At 36.0% G+C, this 23065-nt stretch overlaps 1 protein-coding gene across 2 annotated transcripts in view; it reads left to right on the forward strand.

Annotated features, from left to right (window-relative positions):
• The window catches only part of Lasp (LIM and SH3 domain protein Lasp), a 33146-nt gene that overhangs the window by 3613 nt on the left and 6468 nt on the right, over positions 1-23065 (forward strand). The window contains exons 2-5 of one of the 2 annotated variants that reach the window (XM_076132006.1): positions 14248-14342; positions 18102-18234; positions 19468-19603; positions 21735-22217. In XM_076132006.1, the coding sequence (XP_075988121.1) occupies positions 14248-14342; positions 18102-18234; positions 19468-19603; positions 21735-22217 (847 nt within the window). The remainder of the gene's footprint in view (positions 1-14247; positions 14343-18101; positions 18235-19467; positions 19604-21734; positions 22218-23065) is intronic. The other variant, XM_076132007.1, reaches the window with a different exon arrangement.

Consider the following 23065-nt stretch of genomic DNA (forward strand, 5'->3'; position numbering starts at 1 on the left):
CACTTAGAAGCACTAACTCCCCGGTTTCTGAGGTACATTTAGCTGTATTTTATCGATTCAATAGCGTTTAAACTCAAATAAAATAACAGTTTGAATAGTCTCCGTGGCGCAGTGGTTAAGCCACGCCGCTGCCATTGCGACGGGGTTCGATTCCCACACGGAACAATTATTTGTGCGGTCCACAAATAATTGTTCGGGTCCGGATGTGCTTTGTGTCCGTTGTTTGTATGTTTGTCAAAGTCCCCGCGACACAAGAGCAATTCAAAGTGCGAGAGATGGCTTGAAAAAAAAAAACTACCGCTAAATTTTAATGTACCTCAGAAACTGGCAGTAAGTATAATTTAGTGATTACTTATATGGATTTAAACAGTTATTATCACACACTAACTGTCAATTGTCTTAGTGTCGGATATGCTATCCAACATTTATTCAAAAGGCGTGAAACCGGCCCTAAAACCCTATGACAGAAAACTTTTGTTTAGTTAAAAATTACGACAGCAATTAATTTCCCATTAGCGTTTAACTGTATCAGTTAAGTGACGAAGTGTTAATATAAGTTATCAGCTAGATTATCATTAAGTGGACACCGATGGTCCGCTTTACTTTCACTGCAACTGGGTTACGTAGATAAGTTAAAAATAACTGGGGTTTTTAATTATTGTGGCCCGTTTATTTAACTGTGATATAAGTTATGAGTCAGTTGTGTTATGACCTGGAGATATTGTTTTAGGTTTGATTTCGATGCCGGATTGTTAGTTTCTAATTATGCATAACTACATACACAATGTTACGTATGTTTTACCCGAATGTGCAGGCAGAGGTGAATGAAATTTTAGTCCCTTCTAATAGGGTTGCGAGCCTATAGCCATTTACCGGGCACGTTACTAAACTCCGGGCTAATTGGAGATTATCTATGATAGAATAAATTAGGAATAATTGACGAATAGTACGCAAAGTTCTGTGACAATTCCAGAATTCCCTTTTGCATTAAAATAATTTTAAACTTATATTTGCAAAGTTTATTATAGTGCTACATAAAAAGCAATAGGCTCGCATCTACGCTAATAACATTTTACATGCTCTCTGAAGCGCGAAAACGCTCATCTTAAATACCATTAAAATGGTTTTACCTAAAGATTGCTCTATTTTTATAATTTGTTACTATTACGGAATAAATTATAGTACAAGTGACTATTTACGAGCCAGTGAAGATAACTTAAATCCACTAGAAAATCGATTATGGTCACGTTCTATACGAATCCGTCAGGAGTTTACTAAAGAATTACGAAAATCTTTATTAGTGACTATGCTTTGCCTGCAACTTAGTAGTGTGAACCGATTCGTAGAAGAAAAAAGTAGGTACCTATCCTTTTAATAAATTATGGTTATAAAATATCTAAGTATGTGCCAAGTTTCATCCCCTGTTTCCTGCTTCTGAGCCGATTTTTGGGAAAAAAATGGGTCTTCAAGAAAGTCCATGTCGTCTTTGTTGAAATCCACTAAATACTTTTCTTACTAAAGAGCCGGGTAAATCTATCTACCCCAACGAAGTCGCGGGCCGAAACTAATATTTTGAAAATAGTTCAAAAAGTTTCACGAGTGGCATTAGCAATGAGCTTTTTGCATAATATTCACCAGTCTCGCTTTCGTTTTCATAAACACGTGACGTCATATTTCATACTCTGCTTGTACAGTCGGCTCCAAAAGTCGCCCAACATATTCCATGTTTCAAAACTTTATATTCTGGTACATACGTATTATACAAACTAAAAAAACATTTGACAGTGATTAAATGCTTAATTCTAACTCTGCCGTCGTAAATCTAAACACAGTAACTTAAGTTACTGTGTTTATAGTTTGTTTAGTTCTTTGGAATCAGGAGACCGCGGGCTATTTGAGAAAGTTTTCGGTTTGTTTGTACGATGGATAGTTACCGAAATACATTAAATAAAAACACAGTATTTTTACAAAAACAAATTTTTTTTTAATAAAAAATACAGTATCTGTGTTATTTTAAATTAAATAACAGTATCTCACTACTAACTGTGTTTTTTTAACGTGAATAGGTTAACATTTTGTTTTTGTTGCTTGATTATAACACGGCTTCTTCAGTTACTGTGATTGCGTATAAAATATTGTTCAAAGATAAACAACAAATACTTGAATAAATCACAGTATCTCATTTACTGTATTACTGATTTTATACGTATTTCTAAGAAACATAGTTATAACACAGTATGTACATACTTACTGTGTCGTAATTCCCCTAATGTTAATATCTTTACAAAGTTACAACACAGTAATAGGTAAAACTTGGTTACAACACAGTAACCGTTGAGTTACCGTGTTGTAACTTAAAAAAGAAAAAAATATTATATTATTACCCTAGCTTAAAACACATTATCTAATTTTATTATTTATACAATAATAATATACTAGATATATATATACAGAATCAAAGATTTAACTATACACTAACATTAAAAGTTGCATGAAATAATATACAATAATTAGTATCTTCATGAGAGCAAAAATTAACCATTAAACTTCAACCGCGTTTTTCTCAAAACGCATATTTTGAAGTTACTGTGTTTAGATTTACGACGGCAGAACTATAGTCCGACAACTTAGTACAGAGCCTTGGCTTGCACTAGCTTGTAAGTATGTATATACTTATGTATGTGTTTGTTTCTCTTTCACGGAAAAGCTACTGGACGGATTTCTTTAAAATTGGATTAGTAATAACTTGATAGCTTACATTAGATTGGATTAACACACACGATACCTTTTACCACGGGAATCTTTTCACATAGACGAAGTCGCGGCCAGAGGATAATAATTTATAGTTATGTGTATTTCTAAAAGTTTTTTAAGTAGCTGTATGAAGCAGGCTACCGCCAGCTGCATAATGTAAATTAATTCATTTTCTAATATAGTCCTTGAAAATACCTACTAACTTTTTTAGCTACTTTTGTATCTGAGCGTACATTTGTATTCATACATACATACAATGTGTATTACTCACGTATGTTGCATTTTAATAAAGTATTACTAATTCTAACTATGGAAAAGTGAAGACATGCTAATTTGATTGCATCGATTTAAATTCAATCGATTGTTACATAACTTTATCGATTCTATATTTAGATCGAGAGATTAATAATCGAAAGTGTTTTTTTATTGTTTTATTATTTTAATTAGTTTATATTATTTATTATGTATTACAATTTCTTTTTGCATTGCCTGTGAGTTGTTGAAGGAATGTAAAGTCCTCAACCCTCACGTGGCAAGCGTGGTGGACTCATGGTCTAACCCCTGTCATTCTGGATGCCTACTCCATCGATGGTTCAGCATGGAAATAAATTAATGTTTGTTGTTTGAATAATACGAACAATAATATATACGTGTGGTGGGTTCGAATCCCACCCAGGACAAATATTTGTGTGATGAACAAGAGTATCTGTTCTGAGCCTGGATGTCAATTTATCTATATAATGTATTTAGAAGTACATAAGTATGTTTATCATAGTACAGGCTCTGCTTAGTTTGGAATCAAATGACCGTGTGTGAGTTGTCCAATGATATTTATTTATTATTGATTCACACCACACCATTACACCATTTACAATCAAGAGTACATAAAACAGAAACATACCTTTGTTACCCGACTGCACAAATAGGGTAGTGTATTTTCTATAAAAAATAAACATATTTATTAAAAAAAAATATCACGTATTGATCCAGAACTATCCGTTTTATTTATTACATCATATCAATAACCGCCCATAACGATTATAACGAGTATCGATAACAAACGGTATCGAATAACAATCAGTCGTGACATTAATCGCTATTGCATTGTCTATTAAACCGTGAAAGTAATTGACTTTGTAACTATTTGTTGCTGTAGCTCAAAAACTGCTGTGTAGATTTTGGTGGGACTTTCACAGTTTATAAGACAGGCTTTTACATAATTCAGAAGCAGATCCAGGTTTTGTTTAGGCGAGAGGCTTGAGGCGTTTGATTTGAGCTTTTGAGCTCCAGAATACCATAGAAAAAGTCGTTATTTCAATACGATTTCAGCTTTAGCAAGTTAGTGTTTCTGCTAAATCTAAATCCGCTAGTAGTCTATCCCTTGACAGGGTCACACTAGATGGTTCTGTATAAGGTTTTATTCCTATTTTAATAGTCTTTAATTGTCTCACTGCTGGGTAAAGGTTTTCCTGCCTTTCAATGCCAAATGCACCTCTTTCGCATTTAGGGAACGTTCAAACCTGACGGACGATGCGTCGGGCGTAACTTAATTTGTATAGGCTTCGCACTGACGCATCATCGGTTGAATGTTTTTCTATACATTTGGCGTTGCGCGACCGATAATACGCGACGTATGTTCCGTCAGATATGAAGGTTCCCTTAGTCACAATGCTCTTGCGAAAAAAGGCAGCTTGGACACTCATACCATTTTTGGTCAGCGTCAAAAGCGGCGACCATCATCTTTGTAATCTTTAACCTCTCTTGTCCATCTATTTGGATGCATACGTGAATTTGTTTTAAATGATACAATGTTGAGTATTGCTTCTGTATTTCGAATAAGTAGACTTATTGATTGCGAAGTCTCGAGTTTGTTTACCGTAGTGGGAAAAGCGTAGGAATTTCCAAATTTTGCTGTCATGCCCGATGCTATATACCCATTGCATGGCTTGACTTATGAACATGAAAGTGATATATCAGTGTCTTTCATACACATAAGTACATACACTATATTGGCCAATACAGAGGTACTGGTACTATATTGGCTATTTGAGCCATCTCCCGGCGCATCAACGTCAATTAAATTAAGAGTCGAAGAGGTCGCCGGGCCAAAATCATTTGGAAAGCATTATTATCATCACTTGCACTTCGTCCAGTCGCTTTGAGAAAATTATCAACATTAAAACAAATTTATAGTTTTTGAGTACTTCTCTCATACATCATCACCTCATTTTGTAGAATCCAGTTAAAATGTTGAAAAACGTATTTGATATTGATATAAACGTTCATACGCAAAGTGCAAGCATACCTGCAAACCTAGGCTAGTATTTATCAACATAAATAACAGTCAATTAACGCAGCAAAAGGCGCCATTTTTTATCCGTTTTGACGTAACCGTTGACGTTTAGTAATCGTGTCGAAAGTTTGCAAGCTATCGGGCTATCTTTGATTTTGCAATTTTAGAATGCAGTTTTTTTTATTAGATAATAAAAATGCATTGTGTTACGTTGATTTTTCGAAATAGGGTCAATTGGATTCTTTGTTTTTAAATGGCTGTCTGATGATTAAATTATGATTGTGTTTTAGTTTTAAGAATGTATACTTTCTTTTCTTAGAAAGATCTAGGATAAACGTAATTCGAGTGAAATTAACGAAAAACCTATGGTATAATGTCGCTTTCATGTTTTTACCGATGACTGTCCCACTGCTGGGCATGGGTCTCCTCCCGAACGAGGGAGGGATTAGGCCTTGAGTTCACCATGCTAGCGAAATGTTTTTATATTAGTAAAATATTTTGACAAATTTGTATTTTATAAAATGTTTATAAATGTATTGATCTTGTTAAAATACACATGTAATACATATCTACATGCAGGCAGAGACCAGAGAACGCCACTTGGTACGAACCTTACAAACTTCCTTTGCCACATTCACATACATATAGGTATTTATTCATACAAGACCGTCGCATACACCAAACAGACAGACTTTCTTCCTCAAGAAGTGAGGATATTCAAATTGACCCGCTAACCTATTTCACAGTGGCACGTGTAAAAATGTCAAATATAATGACGTCACGCGTCGATTAGTGACGTAATCAACGTTTGAGCACGCCAATTAGCAGCGGTTTGGTCGGACGTAATCGGACACAATCGGTCACAATCGGTCACTTCCTATTTTGATAGTATTTGTAGCCGGTAGAACAGAAATTATCCATTTAGGAATTAGGATGTCTGATTTCGCCTGCGTCCTTTACGTTTAGAAGGGATCTATTGTTGATTTTATAATTGGGTACGTCATTTTAATGTTAATAACTTCTATCTTATAGCTCTACTACTCTTGTTAGGTTAAGTTTCGTGGTTTATTAATACAAAAGTTATGTATAACTAGATATAACGGTCGATGCAATCTGGTCAAAAAGTCTTGCAAATCAAAGTAAATAATATTCGTACCGTCTTTGCAGCTGTAGTCCGAAAGGTAGCGTATCCTACTACAGTTTACCAGGACTCTTTTCTCAGTGCTATTGAGTTTTTTTTTAATTACTGTTAAAGTTATAGAAGCCCGATGACGTGTCCAGCATGGTTCGTCTTTTATATCGCGAGAATAACATTTTAAACAGCAAGCAGAAAGTGTATTTTATTTTCTTCTCTACTATGATCTTTGGGTATAGCAGCCGTATTATTAAAAATAAGTAAAGGGTACCTATGTTCAGCGGTTGACAGATATACCACTAAACAGACATACAAAAAATCACGCCTTCTTCGGAAAGACAGAGACCAGAGAATAACACTATGCATTCATTTGAAAGATTTACCCTCTTATTCATAAACACACTATAAACCTATTTTAGTTAACGAACTACTATAATATGTTTTCTCTTTTTCATTTCGCTAAGGAGTGAAACAAAACTCTTTATACGCCTTCCATAGCTTCATATATTTTTATGAATAAGAGGGTTAGTCTTTTTATTAAAGATGTTGAAGAATTTCCTCTCAGCAGTGTTGTCCAAAAGCCTACATCGGTAGTTTGTCAGCGACGCAAGCATAGTTGTGCGTTCATCCGTCAAAAGTCATTGTGCCCGCGACGGCGGCGTGACGGGGCCGCGGGTCTCGCTCCATAGCTTAGCGAGATGTTATTTGTATGTTTGTTTGTTTGTTAGAATTTGTGAGATAATCTAAAAACGGCAGGCTTAGGTGGAGGTAGGGAGTTAGTTCATCTAGAGCACCCGTTCGAAGAGCACCTAGCCTTACTCACCTACATTTCAAAGGTTTTCTTTGTGGACTAGGCTAGGTGCTATTCGGACGGGTGCTCTAGGTGGACTACCTCGATCGACTAATACATTGACTTATGCCCGGTTTCTCAGGCACATTTAGCGGTATTTTATCTATTCAAACTGTCATGTTTATATGAGTTTAAACGCTGTTGAAAAGATAAACTACCGCTAAACTGAACTCACGGGTGAAGCGCCTGTCTGGGGATAGACCGAATACAGCCTTTAGCCCCATTAATACGGTCACTAGCTTCTGCGTACGACTTCGTCTGCGTGTTCATCCAGGTTATAAACTGGGTATCTGCATGCTTAATTTGATAAAAATATGTTATTTTGCGTGAAATAGTATCAGATATACGATCTATCCTCTCACGAACTTTCGCATTTATGATATTAGTAGGAATCTATTGAACATTCCCATTAACGTCCTGAATTGCGCCGAATGTTTAGATAGAACGATGAAAGAAAAACGTGGAAAATTCTTCCTTTTGCAGCATCAAATCAAACCAGGACCTCTTATATAAGGCCTCTTATGTAAATACTGATAAAAATGCCATAGGTAAAGTCACTTGCGGAAAGTAAATAATAATATAAATATTGAAATGCGTATAATTTCTATTGTCGTTTGACCGACAATAGTCATGTTGGTATGTCCTTTGTTTACCAGTACCTAGGATTAGCGAGAAATGTTTATTGTGTATGTTCTGTTTTAATTAGGTATTGGTTGACTTCTTCACTACTTAAACTCCTATTGAAGAAAAGCTAGTCCTGGCTATAGAAAAGTTTAGGAAAATGTATAACATGTCATCTTTATAAGATGGTAAAAGTATAGTTCCATAAACTTCCATACTCTGCAATTATATAATTAGTCTGAACTTAATATCTAAGATCTCTCTGACTATAATTTGAGAACCCCTTTAGCTACAGAGTGTAGCAAAACAAATCTTATCACCATATCCATAGTATCGGTAACCCATCTTAAGACTTGAATACTTTTACTTCACCTTGTAGTTATGAGAATCGGAACTGAATCCCAAGTTAGACAGCCAAATCATCCTTGATCATCCATCCATTGGCAAACCTAGACAATCTTCACTGAACCTCACAAACAAGCAGCTGACATTGCCCTTCTATCCAGCCCATAAATCTATCGTGCTACAATATAGAAAGTTTCCAGCCACAACAGAGGCGACCTCGTTATAGACGGCGCCACTGTGCCGCCAGTTTGCACAATGCTAAGCTTTTGTTCAAACTAACGTTAATTGTGTTAGTGCTTTTAGTAGGATATTTTGTTGAGTTAGTTCTTTTTTGAGGATTGGCGGACAGTGAGAGTTTAGTTTGAGTGAAATTCTTCTAAATAAGTAGCGGTTATTTCTGTCCAAGTTTGCAATGTTTTTGAAACAATGATAGACACCAGGCCTAGGCCACACATTGCCTGTATCGTGGTGTATCTTGGGTTAGGTTAATAAGAAAAGGTTTGTGTGTGTATTTGCTGTTGTTATATCTATTGGATGGTAATATAAACATAATTTCAGACTTCAGACATAATCTATGAGGAAGGGAGAGATAAACTAAATCCTAAGATGCCTAGTCTAGCCTTTTCGTTTTGAATATTTATTAATGAACGCATGTGTTGAGTATTTAATAAGCTGTTTAAATAACATGTAACAAAGCAATAGAAAAGATTTAACATCGCATGAAGTAAAATAGAAAAAGATTCGATACTTTCCATTTTTGCTTTTTTTCCTTAAGACTAGGCCTGATCCCTCCCTCATTACGGCAGGAAACCCTTACCCAGCTGTGGGACATCAATGGGTTAAATATATATTTATTCATAATGCTTTCCTTCAACAAACTACGTTTCTACCAATTACACTATCTAAAATGGTCGTCAATAAGTAAATACTAAAATCTCTCTTTATCATACAATGTATCGAGTAAGATGAGGCCACTTTCTTCCATTGCGAGTGCTCCCGACCTCATAACCCATAGTTTAGTCGAAGTTATCGCTGCATACAAAGTTATAAGTCTATCGGAACAGATGGTTGCCGCGCCCGGTTGCACAATACTAACTGAACGATTAACTTTTGTTGTATTTGAGAATGATACTTATATTTGACTAGCTGACCCGCGCAACTTCGCTTGCGTCACCTAAGAGAATGGGTAAAAATTTTCCCCGTTTTTGTAATATTCTTCGTTGCTTCTCCGCTCCTAATGACCGTAGCGTGATGTTATATAGCCTAAAGCCTTCCTCGATAAATGGGCTATCTAACACTGAAAGAATTTTTCAAATCGGACCAGTAGTTCCTGAGATTAGCGCGTTCAAACAAACAAACAAACAAACAAACTCTTCAGCTTTATTATATTAGTATAGATTTGAATCGAGAAGTAGCTTTTTTTCGTAACTTCGTCTGTGTGGAAAGATTTTGCAGGGTTATAAGAGTATTCTATGTGTTAATGAAGCTTATAAAGAAAACTGGTCAGTTACTTTTAGTAGTAGGTAGTAGAGAAACAAAAGTACATCCAAACATCCTTTACCATTAATTAGTATAGATTTGGATTAAGTATTTATTAAGGGGAAATTCGTGCTTCGGAGGGCACGTAAAAAGTCGGTCCCGGCTGTTGTCTACTAAGATAACAGTCGTTAAGCCATGTCAAAGGCCTCCGGGCGGCTTGAACAACTTTGACACTAGGTTGACCACTAACCATACGATAAGAAGAACAAGAAGGGGAAATTTTCAGTGTCGTGATTACCTACTTGTGATTGTTAAAGAAAATAGTCAGCTGAAATGCGGAAAACAAAAATACGAACCCACAGTTTCAGCATATTTTAGACTCTTAACTAACATGGCATATGACATCATTAATTTGTAAATAGGGCCGAAATTACATTATTGAAATGAAAGTTTTTTAAAACCCAATATCACTTGTTCTAACTGGAAATTAAATCAGTTAGCCCTAAACATCCAAAAGTGAAATAAAACACACCGTGATCGTACTTTTTTACTTACAGTCAACCTGGGTAGCTTAGAATCATTTGGGTAACATTGACAGTGGGAATTTGAACTAGTTTCGATTATTTTTTCATATGAAACACTTGAAACAATTGATAAAGGTTTATTTTAGTTTTGCAAACTTTTATCAAATGATTCAAAGTTACTCAAATTGACCTTAACAACAAAAGATTCAACATTTTGTTACTACGCAATCTTTAGATATACAAAGTAATCCAGTTTTGTTATAATGTCGTCGTTATGTGCAGTTACGAGAATGAATTATGACGTAAGGCTCCACTGCTTAGATTATACACATTACTGTGTATTTCGTAACCACTGACGTGACGGTGACAAAATTACTCTTGAATCCACTCTACACAAGAGATTTTATGCTATAAAAGCTAGGTTAGGCACTAAACAGTCTCATTCAGTGATAGCAAAAATAATTTTTCACTTTGACCCTTAAAATCGTAGTGAAAATTGTGTCGCGGGGTTCACAAACATGCAGACAACAGACATAAAGTACACTCAGACCTTAAAAGAAGAATCTATTAAAAGATCTTGCAGATATTTGATCCTTGTCAGAATCGGACCCACGACATCCTCGCGTAATTTTATCAAGTAGCTCTCAGCGATAAGTATGTAACATCCTTTTACCTACCTAAGTAATTAAAATATTTGTTTTTTGGTTATTTTGAACGTCCGCTGCTCTAATGCATTAAGATAATACCGATTTTAGGCCATCAATATCCTATAGCTAATCGTTTCTTATTTATTACAAAGGTTCTATGTACCATAAATACCGAAAATCGCATGAAAATTGCAAACTTCCTCCCTTTCCATCGTTTAAATAGGTAACGTATCTATAACGGTGTATAATATTCGTGAGCGCCATATTTAGACGTAGGTTAAGGTAAACCTGAGTTTATGAGCATGACTCATTATATAATGATGTAATGTTGTACCTAGGTACCGCTCGATATGGCGCGGTTATGAACAGGTGGTCGGTTATATACTTAGACATGTATTGACCCGGCAGGACACATAACTTTGTTACGAAATTATTTTTTAGTAAGTAAAACTGTTTGACTGCCTCTCTGGCGCAGTGGTTTAGGTCGCCACGCCGATACCATTGCGAGGTCGTGGATTCGATTCACACACGGAGCAATTATTATTTGTGCGTCTCCGGGCGGCTTGAGAGACGAAAAAATATTTAGAGCCGGTGGTAGATTTAGGTACTTACCTAAAGTCCTACAAATAAATTGTAAGTATGTATTTGATGATGTAGCACGTTCAATTCTCATGAAATTTAATGTCATATGATATAGGACCACCCACATTAAACAATAATTTAAAATCACGTGCTATGACCAGCTGTTTTATTATATTGATATAAACTGTATGAAATTATTTCATATGGACTATTTTATTACCCGACTGCGTGGTGCAAAGGAGAGTAATGGGTGTATCAGTATAATATACATATAGAAACTTATACTTATACTTAGAGATACTTAGAGAAGTTTTTACAAAAGGTTTGAAGCAGAAAACTAGTGTTTTTGGTTTTGATTAGGTATTTTTAATATGATAAGTAGTGTGAACTTTACTCCCGTATTAAGTATATCAAAAATTCTTGGAATTAAAAGTATCTTATCTTACCATCTGTGGTTAATTTGATAATATCAATAAGGAAAAAAGTCTTAGATCTAATCTTACTCCAGGTAATATGCAAAAACCTATATACAATCATACCCGACATGCTTATTTGTAGTATATTATACTAGCTGACCCGCGCAACTTCGCTTGCGTCACATAAAAGAGAATGGGTCAGAATTTTCCACATTTTTGTAACACTTTTTACTGTTACTCCGCTCCTATTAGTCGTAGCGATGATGATATATGGCCTATAGCCTTCCTCGATAAATGGGCTATCTAACACTGAAAGATTTTTCAAATCGAACCAGTAGTTCCTGAGATTAGCGCGTTCAAACAAATAAACAAACTCTTCAGCTTTATAATATTAGTATAGATTACTGTCCCACTGCTGGGAAAGAGACTTCTCTCAAACGAAGGGAGGGTAGGCCTTGAGTCCACCACGGTGGCTAAGTGCGGGTGGGAGACTTTGCGAGCTTTCAATAAAATGTATTAAACAAATTTTAGGCATGCAAGGTTTCATCACGATGTTTTCCTTCACCATTAGAGCAATTGATAATTATTTCTAATACACATATAGTTAACTTCGAAAAGTCATTGGTGTTTTTACTATTAATAGTATAGATGAGTAGTTATTCACGCTCGATGAGTCACGTAAACGATATTACACACGCATTCAACTGAAACACTACAACTAGGACAGGATAATATTGATTTAATTAATTAAAAACTGTTGCGTTTTGCTATTGTTTCGTGTTGGGTTCGACGCCCGCCTCAGACAGGTAGACAAAGAAAGCAGAAAAGTCACTTTACGCTTTGTTTCATAGTTTCTGAGTATGTTCTGAATAAAGAAATTAAGAATTAGTTTTTTAATACCAAAAATATATCAGCCTAGCCATTATATCAACTATGTTTGAGTCGGCTTCCAGTCTCACCGGATGCAGCAAGCCTTCAGAAACACGAAGGAGCTCGATATGTCTAAGATGGTCACCCATCCACAGAACAACATCGGCAAGCGTAGCTTAACATCAGATATTGATCCGCACCGCTGTTAAGACTAAAAAAAAAATAAGAATAAAAATACCTAATAAAAGAGCTGTGTTACTTTCTCGAGGTAAAACTACTTGACCGATATTGACGAAAGCTTGAAATTTCATCCAAATCGGTTCAGTAATTTAGACATGAAAACGAGACAGACTTATTTACTTTCGCAATTATAATATTAGTGATAATAGGTATCTATTCATACAACAACTTTGAAGAACAAACCCAACCATTTTAAAGTCTTTAAACATACCCAAAATAAAATACACAGTTTTACCTTTCATACATTCATGTAGTAACACCGCGTCTCGAGGTCCGTGGCTTCGAACCGCGACCTTCACTCGTGGGAACCGATCCCACGGTCCACAGATCCATTGTGGTGCAAGTCCTGTTATTTGTAAAAGAACTCACGCTTAAAATCTTATAATGGAGCTATGATACCGTATATTAAGATTTTATTTTGAAAGTACCTCCTGCTTAGGAATTTGAGCAAGTGGAAAGGCTTGCTAAGGTAAAAATGTTATATTTAACTGTCTGAGTGCCAAATTGCTGTAGTAATAGTTAGTGACATCTTTTCTTGTGGCTCTCGAAATCACGGTGAATAGGGGACGAGCCTATTGCTATTTACCGGGAACGCTACCATACCCTGAACTACTTAACTATTGAAAATGTTCTAATGTAAATTAGAAAAAACAGATACTTAGTACTTTGCCAGACTTGGGAGTCGAATCCGAGTCCTGGTAATCACCAGTCGGGTACGAGACCGACTGCGCTGGTATTTTTATAATATGTATCTAGCATGAAGTCAAATCAGTTTATACGATAAGAATTCTTTTCACAAGGACGAAATCGCGACGTATTATATACAGTCAAGAATAACTTCGCCAATGCAGTAAAAAGTAAAGAAACACACAAACAGTATATCAGTATGTCAGAGACACAGTCCATCGGGTGTGACGCAACGGTTTCATCAACCGAGCAGTGAGCACCAACCCACTTCGACTTGTACTACTGAGCACTGTTAGGTAACAATGCATTCCGTGACGATTAGCGCATACGGCAGAATACGCCAGGGAGTTTTTGTTCAAGGAAATGTACTGCTTAAGTTATTCTTCTGGTATAAATAAATGTTTATTTTTATACCCCAATCAGACTACCCATGGGCTCAATACCCATACTTGCTTATAAATGAGAAGGTACATCTACGCTACGCTTTGCGTCTAAACGGCTGAACAGATTTTACTGAAATTAATGATTAACGTACATAATTAGTGGCTCAGGATCAAGCATAAGTGAAAAGGAACCCCTTATTCGAAGTTACACTCGCTCGCTGATCATAAAAGTAACAATGCTTTGATGATTCGTGACATAAACTGTCTCCGTACCAGATACAGGCTTAGTCTTTCGAGGACATAGCTTGTGACGGAAGTTTCAAACCTTTCATTATGGGAAATGAAAAAAATACGAACTGCAGTCACAAGATATCTAGCAGAGATCAAAAATATTAAAGCTTTTCATTTGCTTCTTTCGCAGGTATGGCACAAAGGCTGCTTCAAGTGCCAGGAATGCAGTATGACCCTCAACATGCGCACCTACAAAGGATATGGAAAGCTCCCATACTGCGAAGCGTGAGTATAAGACCATTTTCTTAGAAATTTATCATTTTATGTTAGAATGGCAGACATGGTAGTTGTTTTTCTGCCTAAATTTTGTACGCGAATCACTCGGTACTAAACCCTTCCTGATGAATTACTTAATTATCAGCGAAAGCCTCATGATAATCCCGCTCAGTATTTTTTGAATTCAAAGCTAACAGAAAAACGCAGACTGTATAATGTCGTATAGTATGAAATTTTGGTTTCGGATATTTATATGATGACTAGCTGACCCGTGCGGCTCCGCTCGCGCGAATGATTTTTTTACTAATACAAAGCTTAATTATTCCTTAACAACAAAATATGCTTTTTTTTTCGAAAAATATTCTCAAAATCATTTATCCATACTAATATTATAAATGCGAAAGTAACTCTGTCTGTCTGTCTGCTACTCAATCACGCCTAAACTAATGAACCAATTTGCATGAAATTTGGTATGGAGATATTTTGATACTCGAGAAAGGACATAGGCTACTTTTTACCCCGGGAAAATGACGCATTTCCCGGGAAAATTCGGGTGGCGAACGAAGTCGCGAATAATCAATATTATAATGACATTAAATTAACAAAATTCCGTTGTCAATTGAAAAATATTCTCAAAATCATTTATCCATACTAATATTATAAATGCGAAAGTAACTCTGTCTGTCTGTCTGTCTGTCTGTCTGTCTGTCTGTCTGTCTGCTACTCAATCACGCCTAAACTACTGAACCAATTTGCATGAAATTTGATATGGAGATAGTTTGATACCCGAGAAAGGACATAGGCTACTTTTTACCCCGGGAAAATTACGGATTTCCCGGGAAAATTCATGTGGCGAACGAAGTCACGAATAATCAATATTATAATGACTTTGAATTAACAAAATTCCGTTGTCATGGCAACTGTTGTAATGGCGGATATGCCTTAGTGTAAAAAAAGCATATTTTATATCATCACGCTACGACCAATAGGAGCAGAGTAACAGTAAAAAGTGTTACAAAAACGTGGAAAATTCTGACCCATTCTCTCTTATGTGACGCAAGCGAAGTTGCGCGGGTCAGCCTGCTAGTTTGGATATAATATGAATTGGGGGTCCAAGGTTAGTTTTGGAGATATTTATCTAGAAGTAGGCGATTTTTAACGACTGAACTTTAAACGAAGCTGTCCCGAAAATTCATGTAACTATTGCCGATTTCTTGGCCAAATATATTAGAAAGAATAATGCCTGATATATAGCAAAACTATGTGTTTAAAACTTTACTTTAAACCTGCAAAAGACACAATCCCAAATTATTACCATATTACATAATCAACTAAAAAGCCCATGACTTGTAGAAAATTTACATTTATATTATACCGTGACTAATATTATATCCAAATTAGACCAGCCTTCTATTATAAGTTCAAGGTTGGAAGGTGTTAATAGAGAAATTATAAAACATTCGTGTGTCACGAACAATATAGTATAAATTAACAAAAGCTGTTCGCATTAATTAGTAGTTGCTTCACGATTTTAATTATCTGTTATCTGTCTGATTGGAAATACCTTGACAGGAATTAGAGCAAGGGGAGAAGGGGTATATTAGTTTATTTTTAAGCTTTTGTGATTCGTAGTGCCTCCTGAAAACAGAAAAGGATCTTGATTTTTTCTGATCAAGACCTAGATCTACTACTCTCGATCCCATATTCTTCCATCAAATACGGCTACACTCGTCGCTTTTGGGTATTTGGTTACCGAGTCGGTTTTTTTTGTGGAATCACCACATAAGCTGTACTTTCTTCCCCTAGGGATAGGGGTATCCAATGGGATCCCCCCTCCCCGCCGTTAAAAAAAGATCTTTTGGTTGATACATATTTCCAATGCTGCAATGGTATCCCTAATGACGCACTGAGGACAGACTATTTTTGGCAGTTTTTTTTCTTTCTTTGCGGGGCATCTTCCTTACTTTTCAGTTTTGTGTGGTATTTTTAACTTCTTTTCTAGTATTTTTACATGAGTTTCTCGTGATCCAAAATAGACCTATTTCTCGCATTCCCATCGATTTTGGGTCATCGAACCTATAAACCTAATATATGGAATAAGAGGGTTTACTAGAGTAGTTCATTGAGTGACAGTATTAATTATTTCATAACATACATGCACATAATGAATATGTACACACTGATCCTTTTATATATCACCATATCCTTATATAGCGTCCCTTCGCATTTCCTCTACATACCATGGCAGTACGGTTAAATGCAACATTACCTATTACTTACTCATAGTAATTACTCCGTTAGTGTCGCTTCAATGATGTGTAATGTAGATGAATCACATAATATAGTATGTGAGGTAATAGCGTTAAATATAACTCGTTACTGTAATGCAGACAGGTGAAATCATGGTCATCAAGGCTGTACTCGTGCTAGGAGATGGATTTTGTCTGCGATGTGACAATCTCTAGAACTACTGTATAGATTAGAAATAGGCCGCACCTTATAAACAACGAAAAGTGAGCCTACTTCTAAACCCCTCCAATATGTTCAGTATTCAGTTGAAGTATTTAGTTCAATTATAAAATGAAATATCTGTCGTTAAAAACGATGTAATATGCTGGTTGTTTGTTCGTAGTTTGCAGCCAAATAATGGTCCGCACAAACGGGCCAAAATGTCAAGCAAACTCAGAGAAATAATTGTCAAATTCTGGCTAGCTCTTCTCACAAGACTCTTCATAACTAGTAACTAGCTAGTGGTAGATTTATCATTTGTTTTACTTATTAAATAGTTATTTTCATACATAAAATCACGCCAATCAGAGGCCGACAACATAATGATATATTCATAATCTGCAACATACATTCATGAAATCACGCCTTCTTGCCGTAAGGGTAGGCAAAGACAAAAAAAAGCCACTCGGTACGATCCTTCACGATTCCCATTCCATTCCATTCCCTTGCCTCTTTCACGTCCATACATCTTGTCCTACAGGACCGTTGGTTACGAGTAGTATTTAATTATTTAGCAACAATATAATGACAATTGACAATATCTAAGTGCTAGCGTGTGAGTTGTGACAAATGAAAGCATGGTCAATGTCCATCGTGCACACTTTTACTCGTCGACTTGCGGAAATTACGCGGTTTTTTTGCGCGTTTTCGTTGAAATTACACGCTTCAACGCAAATTGTTGAGTTTATACACCTCGGCTAGTGTTCGTTTGATGGTTTTTTGATACTGTTAAATGTAAATTAATTTTGTATCAGTCGCTGGATTTGATATAGTTTAAATCAGTAACGGATGGAATCCTGTTTAAGTTATAGATATTATCTAACAAAGATAAATCTGCCTATAGGCAAACTTTTAAACGATTATGTGACTATGGTTGACGACTATTCTTTTTTAATTATCGGTTCTTAGGTTTAGTCGTGAAAGTGTAACAGACAGAAAGGCAGACAGACTTTCGCATTTATAGTTTGGATAGATAATTCCTCTTAGATAGAGAAAACGCAACAGAACTTATGAAAAATCTAAATAGCATTCAACCTTAATAGGCTAAAAAATCTAACTTGAGGCTAGAAAATCTAACTTGAAACCTTGTCTAATACGCATATTTTCTTATTAAGAACTTAATTCTGAGAATTAATATCAGCTTTAGAACAAAACAATAACACACACTATTATTCAAAACACATTCTACCAAAACGAACTACTAAGAACTTGCAAGCCGATCCTACAACAAAGTTACAACGAGGTTTGTTTACGTTACAGACACGTGCCCAAAGCGAAGCACACCACCATGGCGGAGACGCCCGAGCTCAAGCGGATAGCCGAGAACACGAAGATACAGAGCAACGTCAAGTACCACGCCGACTTCGAGAGGAGCAAGGGGAAGTTCACACAGGTAACACAACTTTAAAATCGACTTCAAGCAAAGAGGAAAATCTCTGAGGTTAAGCAACGCTTGCCGAGGTTGATCTGTGGATGGGTGACCATCTTATACATTTAGAGTTCCTCCGTGTTTCGGAAGGCACGTTAAATTGTGGGTCCCGGCTGTCATTTTCGAAGATCTTTGACAGTCGTTAACAGTATCTAGTTCGAATTCCAGGTCGAGATAAAAAGTAACTCCCAGGTTTGTCTATCAAGATATTCTCTGAAATTGCCTAGAAAATGCCCAGGAACTGCAGGTATCATACTTTGGATAACACGTTGGGACACAGTCTCAACGACAAAAGTTGGTACATTTAAAAAATAACTAAAAATAGACGAAATTACCTCTAAACACATCCATTCAGTGATATTGTGATTCTCACGTGTCCATTAGCGACGGCCGTGACGTCTGGAATGCTATTGTGCATCGAGGAACTGCACTCATTCGTCTAGTCATTGTACATCAACTACAATACTACTGCAAGTTATATGGCCTAGATTAGTCTAGATTTCTTAGGCTAACTGAGACATGAAATCTTTTAAATTTTAAAGTTTTGGCTATTCGATTTCGTTTGAAGGAAGAGACCTAAAAAGTCTTCTGTCTATGAAAGTAGCGAATAAGTAGCCAAATAAAACTGGATTAGTTTTTTTTATATTTTATTGAACGTATTGTCAAAACTCTCGCCCTATTACAGAGGACTATGGTGAAACGTGGACAATAAAATAAAGTTTATTTACCAAAATCATTATTTTGTTTCTTGTACTTAGCTATACCCAAACACCTTTGCACATGTGGAGGTCCGATAGGCAGTCGCTCCATGTTAAATACTGGTATCCAGCTGCACCCGGTGCGCCTGGAAGCCGAAACCAACAAAGACGGAAGAAACACTAGGCTATTTATTATTTATTTATCGTATGGTTAATGGTCAATGGTCAATGGTCAACCTAGTGTCAAAGTTGTTCACGCCGCCCGAAGGCCTTTGACGTGGCTTAACGACTGTTATCTTAATTGACAACAACCGGGACCGACTTTTTACGCCCTACTACTGCCCTCGGAAGCACGGAGACGCCCAGCTCAAATACCACTATACCACCCATCTATGGAATGACCGCGCCAAGGTTTGCTTAACCCACGGATCGTTTACCGACCGGTGAGCGCAACTGGCTGATATGATATATACTAAAGCATCTATCTACCACTTTCCAGGTGGCAGACGACCCGGAGACCCTGCGCATCAAAGCGAACACGAAGATCATCAGCAACGTGGCGTACCACGGCGAGCTGGAGAAGAAGGCGCAGATGGAGAAGCAGCGCCAAATCAACGAGAACGGTGAGATTGTTGGTGAGTGGCCTGTGTTGCTATGTACGTTATTACGTATATTATGTTCATTGCAATAGATATAGAACTAACTTCGGACTTCTTTACAGGCAAAACTAGTGAGATTTGTTTATATTATACATGTTCTATGTTACTAATAAACGTCATGATTCATTTCATTTGATGACACTCTGATTACCTATACACTGTTTTGACTCTTTCAATCAATTTTGAAACTGAAAGACCACACTGTAACAATGTAACAATTGTTTATTATTAGTGACCCGCGCAACTTCGCTTGCGTCACATAAGAGAGAATGGGTCATAATTTTCCCCGTTTTTGTATCCTTTTCGTTGCTACTCCGCTCCTAATGGCCGTAGCGTGATGTTATATAGCCTTAAGTCTTCCTCGATAAACGGTCTATCTGACACTGAAAGAATTTTATTTATTTATATCCTGTCTAATATTTTTTATAATCTATAAGAGAGGTTTAATAGCCATCATTCCTAATTAACTATGAACATTCAACAAAACCTACAACAATATTAAGTTTTTGAATATCTATTGCAATGAACATAATATAACATGTGTTTAGTTTCTGTGGTGAATGTTGGTGTGTGTCGGTGTTGTTTGCACATTGGATTGGATCTGGACATTCATACATTATATTACGAGATATATAATCTATCACTCAGCCAAATCATACACACAACGGTTCAGCCGTTTTCAAGTCAAATGAACAACAAACTCTTTTTTTATTTAAAACTAGCTGACGTTGTTTTGCCAATTAATAAAAAAAAAAATGTGTCACTTAGTGTTATGAAAAATAAATGTTGGCCGATTCTCAGACCTTCTTAATATGCTCACAAACATGAGAATCGGTCAAGCCGTTTCGGAGGAGTATGGCAACGAAAACTGTGACGCGAGAATTTTATATATTAGATGTGGCTGACTTGTATGGCTACGTTCGCGTACGAAGTATCTCTCTTTTTTTTAGTATAATAGGGGTTGATTTTTAAATATTAGTAGTTGTGATTTCCGAATTATAATAGCTTATAGTTTATCCTAGGTTTTCAATTATCACACAGTTTCTCACACTCCTTAGTTAGTTTTATTATACATTGCAAGTAATTTACAATCACTGTAAATCACTTGAAACGTGAGATAATTACTTTTCAAATTAAAACCTCGTTAGTATAATCTGTTAATTCTTTAACACATAAGTAATTAATACTTTAACTTATCTTTCTCGTTGTTAAGTAATTAATTTGACTAAATACCGTTACTTTAAACACTTACTGAGTTAATAGATTCGATTCACGGCTCGTATTATTTTATTTAAATTTTGTTTTTAAAGAATCAAAAATAATTATATCCTTATTGTTTTTCTTGTCATTTCAATGCCCAACCCCTATATTACAAAAAAAAATACTATGAGATTTTTTATAGATAGGTAAATCAAATTTAAAATTTGTACACGAGTCTGGAGATTGATAACCTCCTATATGTACAGAAAAATAGCTATCTATCAATATATTTTCAAATCAGTTCAGCAGTTTCGGAGATAACCTACCACAAACATACAAAAACATTTAAGATACACACACACACAGTTAAGACAGTTCAGATCCAATCCATTCACCCACATCATCACAGCACTGTATCATTGTGTTACATATGGTATATGGCCATGGTGACCATATGTGTTTGCTAACTGTCACCATATGAAAGTTGATCAGCAGTATACACAGTTGTAATCTCTACTTAAATAACTTATTAGTTTTTAGTATTTCAGTAGAATATCTCTTTTTATGTAGATTTTTAGCTAATATTTACAGAATTGTTTGGAAAGGTAGAAAAAGATTCAGTAAATATTGTTGGGCTTTTGAAGCAAAAGTCTCAGGTTCAAGCCCCAATAGTTATTTGGAAAAAAAGGCAAGGTTACACCTGATCATTGTAGAGTGAAAGCACTTAATTTATCAGTTATTTTTTTAAGTATATCAAGTAGTGTATTAGAGTTTATTTAATTCCACTTTCCACTGACTGTATATCAGAATAGCATGTGTTCAAAATAGATATAACTCGAACTCCTGATCAACTTTCTAAACTCATTCATATGTTATTAATACCATATTTTTGTCCCATCACCATCAGATGTACCATCAGACAATTATCACCAACAAATCGATAACTACGCGACCGAAATGCTGCCCCCCAACCTGCCCCCACCCAATTTACCCCCGAAAAACCACTACCAAACACCCACGACGCAGTACCAAGCTACACCAGTGAATCAACCTTCAGGATACAATAGGCAATATCAGCAAGATTACTACAAGCCAAAAGAAGACTACCAGTACGATTATCAAGGACAATATTATCAGCAGCAGTCGAACTACCAGCCCCCCCAAGCGAACTATCAGCCCCCCCAAGCGAACTATCAACCGCCCCCAACGAACTACCAACCGCCCCCTAACTATCAGCCGCCGCAGCAGTACCAGCCCCACTACCAGGCGGCCCAGCCGAAGATCGGCAGGATTCAGGACTATGACCCACTTATTGACCCCCCAAGGGCACCCCCTAATACTCAGAGGGCGTCCGCTACTGTTATTTATAATAGTAGCGAAGGGAAACGAGGTTTGTATATACATTTTTTCTAAAGTGAGGTTTTATTGAAGCAGTAATGATTTTGTAGGCAAAAATCTTGTTTGGGAGAAACATGAAGAAAAATTATCTTACGCAAAATATATTTTTGTATACTTTAAAGTTATATGTGAATCAGTATAGACGGTTTAAAGATTTTGGAGCTATTATAAATGTTATTTCGTGATTTTTTTATAGCCTTTTGGGGGGGTGTAATAGTCATACGCGTAAAAATGTATTTAGTAGCACATAATGTGCCTATCATTACAAAATGTTACTTGCTTCAGTAAAATCTCATTCTATTCACTTATTCATAAGTTATGTTATGTCTCTTTCATTCTTTACTTACTGCATAGAGTATGAAAGAGACAAAACATTAATAAATTATATGTTGCTTGGTGTAAAGTGAAGACATTTCAATGTGATCATGATACCATGTTTATGTGCTATGGGAATTTGTGTTTAAAATACATCATTTTGGTTATGGATGTAAATAATGTGGATGATTTACAGGGACTCTTTAAAGATAATAACTGGGAAGAAAAAAATTATACTTACAGATATTTATAAAGTGTTTATAAATCTATTATAAACACTTTATTAAATGAAACGATTAGTGTAAATTTGTAACAGGTTATCGATTTTACACTGTATACATATCTTAACGCTGACTGTCCTTAACGCAGAGTGAAACGCAAAGAAAGAGGCCTGGCCTAACTTTACAGTCATAAGTGTCAATACTTGACCTATAGTAAATGCTTTAAATTCGTATTTTGAACGGAATATAACTTATACAGGATGGAAAAATTTTGGGTCATGGAGAGAAACTACTTTAAATATAA

This window comes from Anticarsia gemmatalis, chromosome 27 (assembly GCF_050436995.1).
Source record: "Anticarsia gemmatalis isolate Benzon Research Colony breed Stoneville strain chromosome 27, ilAntGemm2 primary, whole genome shotgun sequence".
Lineage (NCBI taxonomy): Eukaryota > Metazoa > Arthropoda > Insecta > Lepidoptera > Erebidae > Anticarsia > Anticarsia gemmatalis.